General features: G+C 41.1%; 1 protein-coding gene across 4 annotated transcripts in view; it reads left to right on the forward strand.

Moving 5' to 3' along the window:
* The window catches only part of SLIT2 (slit guidance ligand 2), a 386,975-nt gene that overhangs the window by 352,398 nt on the left and 18,304 nt on the right, over positions 1-16,273 (forward strand). For all 4 annotated transcript variants that reach the window (XM_089677471.1, XM_089677469.1, XM_089677470.1 and 1 more), the window contains 4 exons: positions 1,689-1,782; positions 3,411-3,548; positions 5,030-5,270; positions 10,796-10,926. In XM_089677471.1, the coding sequence (XP_089533597.1) occupies positions 1,689-1,782; positions 3,411-3,548; positions 5,030-5,270; positions 10,796-10,926 (604 nt within the window). The remainder of the gene's footprint in view (positions 1-1,688; positions 1,783-3,410; positions 3,549-5,029; positions 5,271-10,795; positions 10,927-16,273) is intronic.

Here is a 16,273-nt window from a genome sequence, read left to right on the forward strand (position 1 = left end):
AAACTGCTATTTTATTTTATAGCAGTGGCTTCTACACATGTAGGACACCCAAGATTAGAGGTGTTTTTTTTACAAAGCAATACACCTTTGCACACTTGCTCTGGCTACTATTTCAGCATTTCTCTTCTCCCCTCAGTTTCTCTCCCTCATTCTAAGCTGTAACCCCAGTGCTGATGAAGAGGGGCAAGAGAGGCGCTAACAAGAATGTCCTCATGCGACCAAGCCATCTTTGTCAGCCTATGATGGCTTCAGTTGTTATGAAGTTAGTGGCTAGCATGCATGGTGCCCAAGGTTGTAATGCTGTTCAATAAAAACATGTGGCTTTGTGTAACAAAATAAAGCAGCCTTGTTCCACCTGCTGTCTTGACAGTTTTTGGGCAATTTGGGGCAGTTTGTAGGCATTTTGCTAAGGCACCCCTAAAGAACCCAGAAGTCACCCTAGGCTGCCATAACACCCTGGTTGAAAAAGGCTGAGTTAGAGACATCCAATTATGCACTATGTTTTATTTTCCATCATATGCAGGAAAGTCAACAGGCTATTTTCTATGATAAACTTTACCACATATCTTTTAAGGAAGTTAAGGAAAAATCCTAATATATAATCATAATAAAGCTGAACTCCAGCCTTACCTTCAGTCTTGCAGAGTTCTACAGAATCTTCTGCTGAAATTGCTTGCTCTGATTTCACATACTGTGAGCTTTACAAAACAGATAGACTTCCCATCCTCTCATTTCCTGGCTGTAGGATGTCCAGCATCATCTAGCTCTTTCCTTCTCAACCTGACTACCTTTGGTCCACCAGGGAAGGCAAAATATATGCAGATTAAGCTTCAGATTTAAAAATTACCATGACAGCAGACTTAGGTTATTGTAATTTGGGGGTTGAAAAGTTTTTGCTTCATTCTGAATGCCTAAATTATGGGAAAGCAAACAAGGGTATTTGTTTGCAGAGGTGATGCAGCTCCCTTAGGTAAGTTCTGTGCTGTTCCATAGATGTCAAGCTAGCCATACACTGATAGTTTCCTAACAGATTCCTCCATCTATGCTACACATTGCAGATGGATGAATCACCCCTTGTGCCTGTTGTATTGTGATAGCTGCCCATGCTGACTGTCAAAATGCCAAAACACCAGCTGCATCTAATTAGATGCAGCCTCTTTCTTGCTGACAATTTTCTGCCCAAATTCGATTTTTCAATTTTGGGATGTGAGGTGGAGGCAGCTGACAGGGCCACCTACATAGAGATTTTCCTGATGAACTGCCCAAAATTTGATCAGTGTATGGCCAGCTTTAGCCAATGGTCATATAAGAACTGTAGGTGCATGGATCTCATTTATCAGAGCGTGCTTGTGTACCATAGACACTGATTTGGCTCAAAACAGATGCAATCCAGAAATCTGAACTTTGTTGGTCATTGTGGGGCAAGGAAGGGCTCTTTTATTTTAAGTACTTTAAAAATTGAGACCCAGGAGTGCTATGTATTTATAAAATGTCTGCTAACATCTCTAGATAGCTAGAGCAAGGCCCACAAATTCCCCACATGACCCAATGATATTTCTGTGGCACATGTGGGCATAAGGGAACAAGATATGAAATGAATTCTGATCTGCTATAATTTATTGAATAAGAATGGTAGATGGTAAAAATGAAGATGCAGAGTAAATGTTTTGTGTCATGTTGTATTGCAGGAGAACTATGTGAAGAGAAGCTGGACTTCTGCTCCCAGGAAGTAAACCCATGTCAGCACGACTCCAAATGCATCTTGACTCCAAAGGGATACAAGTGAGTGTTTAGTGTAAGAAAAAGTTATCTGTAGTGGTTTGCCTGTGTCCTTGATCATTCACTCACACACACTTCAAAAAAAGTTGTATATGAACAGCTGCAGGGTGGGCAATGTCTGGGACGCTTATGCACGACCAGTTACAGGTGACAGCTTCATGGCAGGATTGCTCAGGTGCGTTCGAACTTACGATCCAAATATGCCTGAGCTTATCCCTAATAAACATGACTGCTAAAATATACTTTTTATTCATGTGGATGTTTCCTTTCCTATAGACATGTTGTTGTCTTGCAGCCCAGGGTCAATATTTCATATTTTTTATAGTTGTGCTGGGTATGTATGGTTGCTGACATGTTGAATTACATGCAATTTTTTTCTGTCTTTCAAAGACTCCCAGAGTAAATTCACCCCTTGAGAATACCAAGTCATTCAATAGATGGGGAATTATCTTTCCCGACTTCAGCAAGATGTTCATTAGATGAGACCTGTCGCTATAGTGCCCTACACCAATAGTGGTATCCACAAAGTACTTTTATCCTTAACAATTTTCTCTCCAAGGTGTAGGAATATTTCTGTGTTGATAATGGCTGCTTCTGTCAACAAAGAAGTTCATTGTCACTCTCTGGAGCACAGAAACTGCCCAGCTGATACAAAGAATGATTATAGTTGAATGTATAATTTGCTATAATCAGTAAATTAATGGCCATCCTTATGGGAAACAATATTTTTTAGAAAGATTGAGTTGAATAAGTACATAATAGATGAAATGTATTTACCTCTATTTCATGCAATAGAAGTAGCTTACTTGCTGATCAGTAACTAATACTCTAAGGGTTTATGTACAAGGGAGTTGTATTCCTTTATTTGATGTGGATGACAATTGTCAGGCTGCAGTTGATCTTCTTTGTGTTGCACTTCTCTGGACGCAGCAAGTTCTACTCAGATGCATTTGTATTGAAGGCAAAGAAGGCCAAATGCATCTTGTTGCAGTTATTTGCATTTAAATACATGTGTTTGAGTGCCCCAGCATTCTAAAGCAAAAGTCAATGTTTGGAAACAATGACCACTACATAAGCCCTGAAAAATGTTTGATTCCATTCCCTGAACCATAGCATATTATGGCAAATTAGATCCCGGCTTACACAGAACAGAATAATGGAAGTTCCTATTGAACCATAGAAGCGAAGCAGAGCTTTGTTTTGTTTTTTTTTGTTTTTTTTGTTTTGTTTTCATTTGTTTTAGGCTTGATTAGCTAAGATATTCTAAGAGGAACAGTGACAACACACTAGTATTTTTTTCACGTCTGAACGTTGGAGTCGAGAACACGACAAAGTGAAATTGTCCTGACTGTGGCCAGTGTCAATGCAAATAGAGATTCTCTAAAGTTCTTCTTTAATGCTGCATTACTACCTAATTATGTGTTATGACTCCTGCCTCTCCTTCCTTCTCTGATTGTACAGCTATTAACATTGTTCAACTGCCTAATGACTTGTCACTAGAGTCAGGCAGCATGATGCGCATCAGTATGCAGGACTATAGCAGACTTCTATGGGGTTCGGTCATGTGAATTACTATTATAGAGCACATGGTGTGAATTAATAAGTGGTTTCTGCTATTCATCCTATTCTAGATGTGACTGCACTCCAGGATATGTTGGCGAGCACTGTGAAACTGACTATGACGATTGCCAAGACAATAAGTGTCGGAATGGTGCGCGGTGTACAGACGCTGTTAACGGCTATACCTGTATATGTCCAGACAGCTTCAGGTGAGAATTCTTCAGGGTTCAAAATAGGTAACAAAGTATTCATTGTGTAAAACAGTTCACCTCCACATTTTGCTTTCATGAGATAAAGTTTTGGAGGTACGAAAGAATACTTATCAAATGGAGTCATGGCTTTGTCAAAATATTAGAAAGATCAAAGATGTGCAGTCATAACTCATGGGTCCAAATGCTAACCCAGTCTCTGCTCTCAAGTGCGGTGTACCAGTTAGAATTAAACTGTACAATTTCTTAAGCCCACAACATATTAACCACTTCCCATCCGGGCCATGTACATAAAAAGCCAACGGGAGCAGTGCAGGAGCGGGTTGCCATTCATAAACAGCACCCGCATTTTCAAGCTGTGCATGCCCCCTGGAAGCGCGCGGCACCGCGATCCAGTGCCTGCTATGTCTTCCAGACACAGCGGAACACCGATCGCTGTACGCCACCTCTGTGTGAGATCCCAATTCATGTGGACACTGATTGGCCAATCAGTGATCACATGAACAGTAGTAAACAAGATGTCACTTCTGACATCATTGCTTACTACGTGTGAAATCTGTGAATGATCACAGAGGTCACATGGTACAAGGCTATTCACAACAGCCTTGTACCATGTGACAAGCTGTGACCAATCACAGTTCTCACAGTATTTCTCAATGGCTGCAAGAATGCAGCCAGAGAGAAGGTGAAATGATTGCTTTTGCAGCCTTTATGGGTATAAAAGAAATCAGTGTGAAAAAAGAAAAATAAATCTTCATCACCCCCCACAAGTAGTACAGTGTCATTGTACTGCTAGGGTGGCAGTATGTTAAAAAAAAAACATAAATAATAATATAAAAAAATTTAAAACATTTTTTGAAAAATTATAATTTTTGGTTATAAACTAATATGGGTTTTTTTTTTTTACTAAAATGATAACCGAATACATTTTGGCCAAGATTTATGAAGAAAGATTATTTATTTGCAAAATGTTATAAGAAAAACACTTTTCAAAATTTTTGGACATTTTCATTTATATAGCAAAAAAAATAAAAATCCCAGTGGTGAATAAATACCACCAAAATACAGTTTTATCTGTCTCAAAAAAATGCAAAAAAAATTCATATGGGTACAGTGTTGCATGACCGCGCAATCGTCATTCAAAGTGTGATAGCACTGAAAGCTGAAAATTGGCCTGGACAGGAAGGGGGTAAAAGTGTCCAGGTTTGAAGTGGTTAAACACCATTTATACTTGATTTTGCTTGTAAACTACACTTGATTGAGGAGCCATGATGTTGTCTAACAATGCTTACTAATCAATCTGACTTCATTGTATTACAGTCAGAACAGTAAATGGGGAATTCTGGTTGGAAGCGCTTTGCGCTGTATTACATATACCTGTGGTTTTTTTTTATTGCACTGACAATTATCTGTATGCCAGCCAAGTTAAGAATAAGTAGTCGAAAGAAGTATTTATACTTTTGCAATTTTTTGATTTCCAGCGGACTCTTCTGTGAGTACCCGCCACCCATGGTTTTACCGCGTACAAGTCCCTGTGATAATTTTGAATGTCTGAATGGTGCACAATGTATTGTGAAAGGCACTGACCCCTCTTGTCAGTGTGTGTCAGGATATCAAGGGAGCAAGTGTGAAAAACTAACCAGCATCAACTTTGTAAACAAGGACTCTTACCTGCAAATGTCATCGATGAGGATCCGTGCACAGACCAACATCTCACTGCAGGTATGATGGATATTGTTGAAGATTGTGTATAGACTGACTGATATAAACTGAGTTTTAAACTGCACTTAATGCTTGGGAAATGTGATTCTGGAAAAATTAAACAATAAGGTTGATTTACTAAAGGCATAGAGCATTTTCACTTTGTAAAGTGATTTTTTTTCCTTAGTGAGTGAGGTGAAGCTGTGTTGAGTTCAAACATCCTACCATGTGCAAGTACAAATCCTGTTTCTTTTTAATTTCTGCTGCTTATTATTGGGTATGTTTGTATGTGAATTTTCCCCTAATTTCACCTGTTTCACTAAGCTAAGTGAAAATTCACTTTGTAAAGTAAAAGCACTTTACTTTTTCAGTGAATCAAACCACAATAAGTGCTTCTTTAAAGAAAAACTCAGGGCAATTTTATTTTTCTTTGCACGTGTGATGGGGCTGTGCGTGCTCTGCACGGGTTAACTGCTCGTTTTGTTCTAAGGGAGAGAACAGCGGATATATACTTACCTGACCCTCCGATCCTCCCGCGCAAGACTGGTCCTTTGGCTCCTGCCCCTCTGTGGTCCAGTAGTCTTGTAAATGGACTGTTCCTGATATCAGCATGCTCAATGCACGCTCCATAGACAGGAACAGCCCACTGCTGGACTGTGGAGGAGCATAGTTTTTGGAAGGATTGACGGGTGCACTGCATGGTGAAATTAAAATTGTTCCCTAGAGATTTGCTTTAAATGTAGAAAGTATAACTGAACAATGCTAACATACAGCCTCTTAAAGTGTCACTAAATCCAAGACCCTGCATTCACTATATCTGGTCTCCCACAGTACACAGAACATGGAAGTGCAATTATTTTATATAAATATAAACTGCTAAACACCTTTTCTCATCAGCGGTTAAAGCAGTCTTGTGACTTCAGCTGACCACTGGTTAAAGCTTATAGGAGTTTTCTCTCTGCTCTAGGAGGATGCAAAACCCCTGACCTCTGTCTGGACAGTGCTGATTGGCCCTGTGCTGATCACATGCACTCTCCCAAAAAAACCTCTCTGACAATACACACTAAACTGAGCATGTGCAGTAGGGCTTCAGGTTCAGTCTGTCTTACAGACTCATTTGAACAAGAGGAGGGGCAGAGAAGTCAGGATCAAACAGCCCTTATACACAATGCAGAGGAATAACTCCTTAGGTTCCACCGTGAGTATAGCAAGCATGTTTTACTGCATATACAGACTGATTTTCATGTTGTGGGTTTAGTAACACTTTAAGCAGTTGGATAGGTCAGCACTATCATAGATAGAGAGCACGCACCAGCCTTGTGCAATACCTTAGACACTGTTTTAATAAAGTCCAAGTTTTTGAATTTTGACATTTTTTTCTACAGCTAGTAAACCCCCCTGCATGTTATCCTATGTGTCCATGCACACATAGACTGTAATCAACGTTTTTTGGCTGGGATGTTTTTTTGCTGGAGAAAAAACCCAGGACTAGTGGGTTTCTAGAGGAGTTTTTTAGCTGTACAAATGCTCTAACGCTGGAAAAACGCAGTAAAACGCCGCAAAACGACATTTTTGGATGTTTTTTTTACCAAAAAAAATTTTGGGTCAAAAACAATGCTAATAAAAAGGCTAAAATCGCAAATGCAGAAAAATGCGGGAAAACGCAGCTAAAAGCTGATGCAAAAACGCTAAAAAAAGTTTAAAAACTCACATTTTTAACATGACTTTACACAGATAACGTTACCAGCGTTATCAAAATGTCCAATGTGCATGAGGCGTTAGAGCGTTTTTACAGGTAAAAAACTCCTCTACAAGCCCACTAGTCCTGGGTTTTTTATCCAGCCAAAAAACTTCCCTGCCAACAAACGTTGATTACAGTCTATGTGTGCATGGACACATAGGATAACATGCTGGCGGGGTTACTAGCTGAAGAAAAAAACGTCAAAAGCCAAAAACAGCCACTGTAAAAATGTCCAGTGTGCACGAGGACTAAAGAGTTGCACAAGGCTGGTGCGCTCCCACTTTTTATGATTCTAGTGCTGACTGAAGACTTCCATGATCTAAAGAGAGCTGCAAATTCTGTTACATCATTGAAACTAAATTAGTGTAAAGGAAGATTGTTTCAGCCAAGTGTTTCTAATATACTTTAGCACTTGAGTGTTGACAGTGCGTTTGTTTTGTATTAGTTGGACAGGTCAGTATAAGTGATATAGTGCACAAATATCACCCTCTAACAGCCAAAGGAGGGTCATTCACACCATGGCAATGCTTTATGGTGCTTCTGGGAAGAAGTCTTGCTTGCTGTATTTTGAATGTGTTGTCATGCATTTTGCTATTCAATCACTTGTAATTGGAGATAACCATGTGTCAGTGTGCATTAATGCAGGTGTACACAAGCCCTTACAATTTTATCACCACTGATGGCAAGGATAATAGAATATAAGCACAGTGATTGACAGAGCTGTGTAAACATGTACTCCTTGCTATAACATGTGCCATACACAATTACACCAATATTCTGTCTGCCTGTGTGGTGTGTGTGTCTCTCTTTTCTCTTTTTCCCTCTTCTTTCTTTTCATGATTCTCTTTCTTTACCTCTCTTATTATTCTGTATTTCTCTTCTCTGCTCTTTTCTTCTTTTCGCTTTGCTTCTCTTCTCACTTTAGTCCCTTCTTTCTTTAGTTTCTTCTCTCCTTTGTCTCTACTCTCTTATGTCTGAGTTCCTCTCCTTCTATCTATCTATCTATCTATCTATCTATCTATCTATGTATCTGTCTGTCTGTCTATTATTATTATTATACAGGATTTCTATAGCACCAACAGTTTGCTCAGCGCTTTACAATATAATGGGAGACAATACAGCAACAATACAGTTCAATACAAGAGGGATAGGAGGGCCCTGCTCCTTGGATCTTACAATCTAAGAGAGAGGGGCTAGTAGTACAAAAGGTAATAACTGTGGGGGATGGACTGGTAGAAGGAATAGAAGATTCCATTATTAGCTGAGGGCAGGATAGGCTTCCCTGAAGAGATAGGTTTTCAGAGATCGCCTAAACGTGAGCAGAGTAGGCGATAGTCTGATAAATTGGGGTAGAGAGTTCCAGAGGATGGGGGAAGCTCTGGAAAAGTCCTGGAGACGAGCATGGGAGGAGGAGACAAAGGAACTAGAGAGATGGAGGTCGTGTGGGGAGTGGAGAGTACGGTTTGGGTGATATTTGGAGACAAGATTGGTGATGTAATTTGGGGCAGAGTTATAAATGGCTTGATATGTTATTGTTAATGTTTTATCCGTTGGGCAACGGGAAGCCAGTGGAGGGTTTGGCAGAGAGGGATGGCAGATATGGAACGGTTAGTAAGGTGGATGAGTCTGGCAGCAGTATTCATGATAGACTGAAGAGGGGATAGCCTGCGATGAGGTCGGCCAATGAGGAGGGAGTTACAATAATCAAAACGAGAGATAACCAGGGAGTGAATACGTTTCTTAGTAGTTTCAGAGGTTAAGAACGGGCGTATCTTGGAGATGTTGAGGAGGTGAAATCTATCTATCTATCTATCTATCTATCTATCTATCTATCTATCTATCTGTCTATCTTTTTTCTTTGCTCTTCTCTCTCTCTTACCTAGTCATCTTTTGCTCTTTCTCTCTCTTCTTGCTCTCTGTTCTTTATCTCTCTGTCAAATTCAAACACATTTACATTTAAACGAGGTTTATTGGCAGGACCAAACACATTTAGCATTGCCAAAGTATTGCTGTCTCTCCATATCTATCTTTTCTTTTTCTCTTGCTCTTCTCTACCACGATACTTTCTATCTATCCAATAATTAGTTGCAAATGTCAAGCTGCACCCAACACCAGAGAAATGGCTAGGGAGCCTGTTATTAATACACAGATCATGCCCGTGTGTGAACCTTTCCTGTTATCAGATCTCTGTATCATTCTATCACTTCTGCAATAAAACCCTTATTTAGATATTCATCTTTGCTGCACATAAAGGGAACTTTTAATAAGTAAAATGCATTGAAATTCCTCATGAAACAGGATCCTTTGTTGAAGCTCCAGAAATCTGTTTTTTTATTAACATGATGCAGATGTTGATCTATGTCAGCGCAGGAGAAAATACATGTCATGCTACTCCATAAAACACATGTATGTGTTTATATTAATGTATGGATGTTATGGATAAAGTAAAAAATGGATTATTTTGACTTTACTTGGATAATGTTGACATTATCCAGGCGTATTTAGGTAAAGTCCCATAAAGTGTATGGAATTTGAAGCCGTTTTTGTACTAGGAATTGTATATGGTAAATAAGAGACTGTTTGGGAGTTGTATTATGAGCATTAAAAAAACAAAACAAAAGAAAACATGATATGCCAAAGGTTTGTGAACACCTATCATAGCTGTATGAGCTTATTGGACATCCCATTTCCATAATTGTGTGCTTGTCTGATAGGGGTGGGGGAAGCAGTGGTAGATCAATGATTGAAGAAAATGTATTTAGCAAGGTTTTGTTCTTCTTGAAAGAGGTAGTATAAGCAGCTTATTCACTCCCTGGTTATCTTTTGCCTTGACTATTGTAACTCCCTCCTCATTGGCCTACCTCATCGCAGGCTATCCCCTCTTCAGTCTATCATGAATGCTGCTGCCAGACTCATCCACCTTACTAACCATTCCATATCTGCCACCCCTCTCTGCCAATCCCTCCACTGGCTTCCCATTGCCCAATGAATAAAATTCTAAACATTAACAATAACCTATAAAGCCATTTATAACTCTGCCCCAAATTACATCACCAATCTTGTCTCCAAATATCACCCAAACCATACTCTCCGCTCCTCACACGACCTTCTGCTCTCTAGCTCCCTTGTCTCCTCCTCCCATGCTCGTCGCCAGGACTTCTCCAGAGCTTCCCCCATCCTCTGGAACTCTCTACCCCAATTTATCAGACTATCGCATACTCTGCTCACTTTTAGGCGATCTCTGAAAACCTATCTCTTCAGGGAAGCCTATCCTGCCCTCAGCTAATAATGGAATCTTCTATTCCTCCTACCAGTCCATCCCCCACAGTTATTACCTTTTGTACTACTAGCCCCTCCCTCTTAGATTGTAAGGAGCAGGGCCCTCCTAACCCTCTTGTATTGAACTGTATTGTTGCTGTATTGTCTCCCGTTATTTTGTAAAGTGCTGAGCAAACTGTTGGCGCTATATAAATCCTGTATAATAATAATAATGTTTGAAGGTAAGTTACTTTGCAAGACTGCCAATGTCAATAATGATATCTTTGAGGCATGGTTGCTGGGTACAGGCAATTTCACTCCAGTAAACATTGCATTGATTGGGTTGAAATTGTTCAGCAAATAGCCACTCATTCCCGTTATAGCAGTGGGTGCCTACACTGCATACAGGATATGAACTCTGAGGGATGCAAATCAATTTGTGTACTTGTTGAGCAGAAGGTCATTTGGTATTTGCTTTGTTTCCTACTCTCTAACAAATCTCCCAATGTCTAAAGTTAGTATGACACATTTCTTTTTTACTATCCAGGTGGCTACAGATGAAGACAGCGGAATCTTGCTGTACAAGGGTGACAAGGACCATATAGCAGTGGAGCTGTACAGGGGGAGAGTACGTGTTAGCTATGACACTGGAAATTACCCAGCATCTGCCATATACAGGTGAGTAACAACTGCACTTGTTTTTTTTCAGGACAAATTGGGTTTTCATTTGGTGGTAAATGGTAATGGATATCTCCTAATTTTTTTTTTTTCATTATCAAAAGAAAACTGGCCCAAAATAGTAAAAAACAATAATTTTTTTTAAATTAGCTGTGTGTTGTTGTTACTTCCATAACCTACCACCAAAGAACAATCCAAAATAAACTTTCCAGCTCTTGACGATATCAATATATGTGGATGTTATTTGTTGTTTGTACCTGTAGTACAGCCCAGAAACAATAGTGCACATTTTGTTTTTTTACTTAAAACACAGTTACACTAACTGCAACTGATACCAATTTTTAAAAATTGAAAAAAAAAAAAAATCCTGACCTTGACCCAAACACTAACCCTGGCATTGAACTAGATCAAACTTTGATCTAGGTAATTTTTATTTTACTTTTTAATCTTTATCTTTTTTTTTTTTTTTTTTACAAACAGTTTTTTTTCTCTCTGCAAGGAAAGAGAGAGATACAAAGCATTTCTTTCCTCCAGTCAGAGAGAAAAAAACAAGGGGGCAGGCTTCACATTGACTGCTCACTGTGATAGCCAATCAGAGACTATCACAGTGATCGTGTGACCCCGAATCGGGAGTCCCAGCTCCCAGTCGTTAAAACGGGACCTGGGGCTCTCAGTGACACCCCAGTCTTTGTGTTGAGAGCGCACCGTGTGGAGCGCTCCCAGCACAAAAGACAGGTATTCAAATATGCAGCCCCATGGAAAAAGCCCAGTACTTTGAGGCCGCATATTTGTGTTATGTCGGCACCAAGGGGTTAAAAGAGATGTATGTTCAAAACCAAAACCTTTCTGGCCACACTTCACTTGTGTGTCACAGGGGTACACTTACTTTTGTTCTCCTGTGACCCATAGTTAGCTGATAGCGGGCTAGTGCCCGCTATCAGCTTATGAGGCAGAGTCATTCCAGGCTCTGGAAGGATCCCGACAATATTGTCATGATCCACCTGGTTGCCCGAATAACAGCTAGCACCACCTATCAGTGTGTTGCTGCTGAGCCTGCTATGCTGTCCCTAGCTCGCTGCTTCAGTGAGAGCTGAAGGAGCAGAGAGCAGTGACTGATAGTCACTGCTCTCCACTCTGAGCAGACCAAGAGCTGAGCACACAGCGGTCATGTGATTGCTCAGTTCTTGGTCTTAAAGCCGACATAGGACAGCCGCAGCATAGAGGTGAATATAAATTCAAATAAAAAAATGCAGCGCTTGAGTGTATAATACAGGGAATTAGCATGAATAACAGATTTAAATGTTCATATTTCAACATGCACCAGATTCCACATTCTTAAATTGTTAAAACAATAATCAGATGAGTAATGAAGATCTATCCGTCTAATCAAGGTGCATATAGTGATGGTGATGCTAAAATCATAAGTTCTGTGATGTATCCAAAGAAATCCGTGACTTCCGTGATAGGGGAATGACTGTATAATGCACTAACCAGATAACGCAAGTACATGCGCATTGGAGTATAATGACCTACTCCTGGTCACAGCCAGATGGTCCTCAGCGTGAAGCCCTCAAGGACACCAGTGCACCACTCTTGCCGTCTCCTACCACCAGGGGGGGTGCGCCTCTTTACAGTAACACGAAATCACTTTGTATCCTCTATCGCCAGGATTGGTGTACTTTCTTATCAGGAGATCATCTCAGGGGCTCAGCAATAAGACCCAAAAGAAAAAAATCTTGATAGTGTAGTATTTTATTCAAAGGTAAAAAAGTAAGTAATACACTTACATGGTAATGTCCAAAAAGCTGATGCATAGAATCCAAAAAGATGGCCGACAGTCAGATGCATGAAACCAGTGGATAATAAATGGTGTGAGAGGTGTCCTTATCCCTAACGCGTTTCGTGGCAATGGCACATTATCCAGGTGAATATAAATGTTTGTTTTTTCATAGCTCTTAATAATTTCCATAGGTTAATTAAAGGATAGGAGAGGTCTTTTGATGTCTTTCATATGTGCTTAGCCAGCTGATAATGAATCAACATATATTATTATTATTATTATACAGTATTTATATAGCGCCAAAAGGTTTGCTCAGCGCTGTACATTATAGTGGGGGACAGTACATGAGACAATGCAGTAACAAAACAGTACACAAGGGGTTCGAGGACCCTGCTCCTTGGAGCTTACAATGTAGGAGGGAGGGGAGAGTGGTACAGGAGGAAGTGGCTGTGGGGGATTGAGTGGTAGGAGGAGTGGAGGAGATCGGCTCTTAGTTGAGGGTGGGGTAGGCTTCCTTGAAGAGATGGGTTTTCAGGGTGTGCCTAAAGGTGAGGAGGGTAGGTGACAGTCTGATGGATTGGGGTAGTGAGTTCCAGAGGATGGGGGAAGTCCTGGAGAAGTCCTGCAGTCGGGCGTGGGAGGAGGAGACCAAGGAGCTAGAAAGTAGGAGGTCTTGTGAGGAGCGAAGAGTATGGGATGGGCGGTATTTGGGCATCAGGTCGGTAAGGTAGTTTGGGGCAGCGTTATGAATGGCTTTGTATGTTAATGTTAGTAGTTTGAATTTTATACGTTGGGCAATCGGAAGCCAGTGGAGGGAATGACAGAGGGGGGTGGCAGAAGCAGAGCGGTTGCTGGTGTCTCAACTGCGTGAGCTCACATACTTCAATGCTGCAGTTTGGGTGATTAGAGAGCTGTTATCCAAGCCTTTTCAGAGAGTAGGGCTATATCCTTAATCCCCATCAGGCCCCTTCCACAAAGGGCGGACTCTGCAAGGAGTTCGCTTGCTCAGCGAGGGATCAATCTACTGATCCCTGATGAGCAGACGGATGGCTAGTCCTTGTCAACTCCACTTTGCTTATGCAGAGCAGACAGCCCACTCACCTCTGTGAGCTGTCAGATGTAAAGGGACTACCTGCACGTTTACACCCGACTACCTTCCCATCCACTCCACTAGATGGATGGGGAATGGTTTTCAGCTGATCAGATGCATGTCTATTTACACCCACCACTGCACAGAGGAGAATGGAGGGTTGGATTGGGCAGACCCCATCGATCCGCCTATGTGAAAGGGGTCTATCACTGGCAGCACGGCTTCACACACTCCCCAATCTAGTGATTGGACAGGGAAGGAACAGAAGCACACTGATTAGTAATCATTGCTCTGATCACTGTGCTCTCACCTACTATCAGTATGTTTCCTGATAGCATATACAAACTGACCCAAAGCTTTATTGGCCTCCAGTGCTGGCTTTATTTTCCAGCCTGATTGCAACTATAGAGCTGTTTACACGGAGGCTGATATTAACACAAATGTAGATGTATTGAATGAGTAACTGCATTAACTAGAGCTCAGATTTCATTCAAACATTGTATAAAGTATGATAATTACATATGCAGTCATAAGACTCCACATCTGCCCTCATGGCTCTCATTATGCCATATCTAAAGTGATTAATGGTGAATTCAATCTAAAGCAGTATGGAAGACTATTAGTAGTATGATATTTAGCCTACTGGTAAAAAGTATTATTTCATTACAAAGTCATTATTTTATGATGCAGAGACAGGTAATTAATGCTTGCTTAGCATGGCTGACACAAGTCGATCTAGTGCATTATGAGCACAGCACATAATACAGTCTCCTTCCCATTCCTTCTCCTAGGTGTTTCATATGCAGGCTAACCTGTGTTTGGCCATCATACAAAATAAACACTGCCAAATAAAGCTTAGTGTGACGTGCCTCTCGATGGAAACGGTGTGATTACTGCACACATCTGGCGCTGGCATGTCTGCAAGAGGTGCCAGCGCTCGCTCGCTGGCCTTTACCTACATTTTTCACAAATCTGTTTAATCACAATCCCAATCATAAACCTCATTATGCAACATACAATGATATTGTAGATGATTACCACATGTTTACCCATCTGTTGTCAGTTCTTGGTCCATTCTTGTGTTTCTTCTCAAGGCCTAGCATTTGTATTACGAAGTGATTTTTAATGGGTTCCACGCAGGAGGTAAATTCCTGAATGGAAATATCTCATAAGGTCTAATACCTTCAGCTACAGAACTAAGACACTGCCAGTGCAATTTAATTCCATCGCTGGATGAGTAAATGTTATCTCTAACTACAATGGCCACAAAACAAAGGTTTTATAAAAACGCATTAAACAAAGAGAAAAATGTGGCCGTTTTATGGTAAACTGCAGCAATGCCAAGTATGTGTGCACATGCAGGCATACATATATACAAACTAGGGCCAATTCGGAAAGGAGACAATTAACCTACCAGCATGTGTTTGGAGTGTAGGAGGAAATAGGAGTACCCCAAGGAAACTCCTGTAAGCACAGGGAGAATGTGCAAACTCCATGCTGTGCTCTGAGCAGGATGTGAACCAGGGACTCTGCTGCTGCAAGGCCAAAATGCTAACAACTAAACCACTGGGGTTGATTTACTAAACCTGGAGAGTAGAAAATCTGGTGCAGCTTTGCAGAGAAACCAACCCGTGTCCAGCATTTATTGTCAAAGTTTAACTGAAAACAGTGGCATCCCTAGGGGGTGCGTGGGGTGTGGGCTGCACTGGGTGACACCATCACAGGGGATGCAGGAGTAGAATGCCAGCAGAGCTTCTGGGCTCTGTGAAGGTCCTGGTCAATTATTGGGGTGATCCTGGATTCCCGGCACAGTGGCAGCTGCCCCCCAGTGTAGAGGTAAAATGAGTATCCCATGAAGATTTGTATCCCCTGAAGCAACTGTGCATGTGTCGGTTTCAGGCCGAAGAAGCCGATCACCGATCTTTGACATTAGCACAGAGCTGCCACAGTTAACCCCTTACAGACTGCAAACCACTGAAGCTGATCTCGCGTATAGATTCAGCCTATACGGGGTTAACTGATCTTGCAACCCGTAGTGATTCATAGGATCAGCTTCAGCGGTTTGCAGCCTGTAAGGGGTTAACTGTGGCATCTCTGTGCTAAAGTCGGAGATCAGCTTCTTCGGCCTGAAACCGGCACATGTGCAGTTGCTTCAGGGGATACATATCTTCACAGGATACTCATTTTATCGCTATACTGGCACTGCTCCTTCCTCTCTGGAGGGGTGACACCACGTGTTACCGCACCGGGTGACACCAACCCTAGGGATGCCTCTGATTGAACAAGCTGAAGTTAGAAGCTGATTGGCTACCATGCACAACTACACCATATTTTACACTCTCTAGTTTTAGTAAATCAACCCCACTGTGCTGCTCTTGTTTTATTGATTAGTGGAAGTTTGTAAATTTGTTTATATGGGTTGGTTGTATTTCTAGATGAGGGGCCGACGGCTACACAAACCTTTTTTGATGTATTTC

The sequence above is a fragment of the Staurois parvus genome, unplaced genomic scaffold (assembly GCF_062004578.1).
Source record: "Staurois parvus isolate SC_StPar_1 unplaced genomic scaffold, SC_StPar_1.0 ptg000186l, whole genome shotgun sequence".
NCBI lineage: Eukaryota > Metazoa > Chordata > Amphibia > Anura > Ranidae > Staurois > Staurois parvus.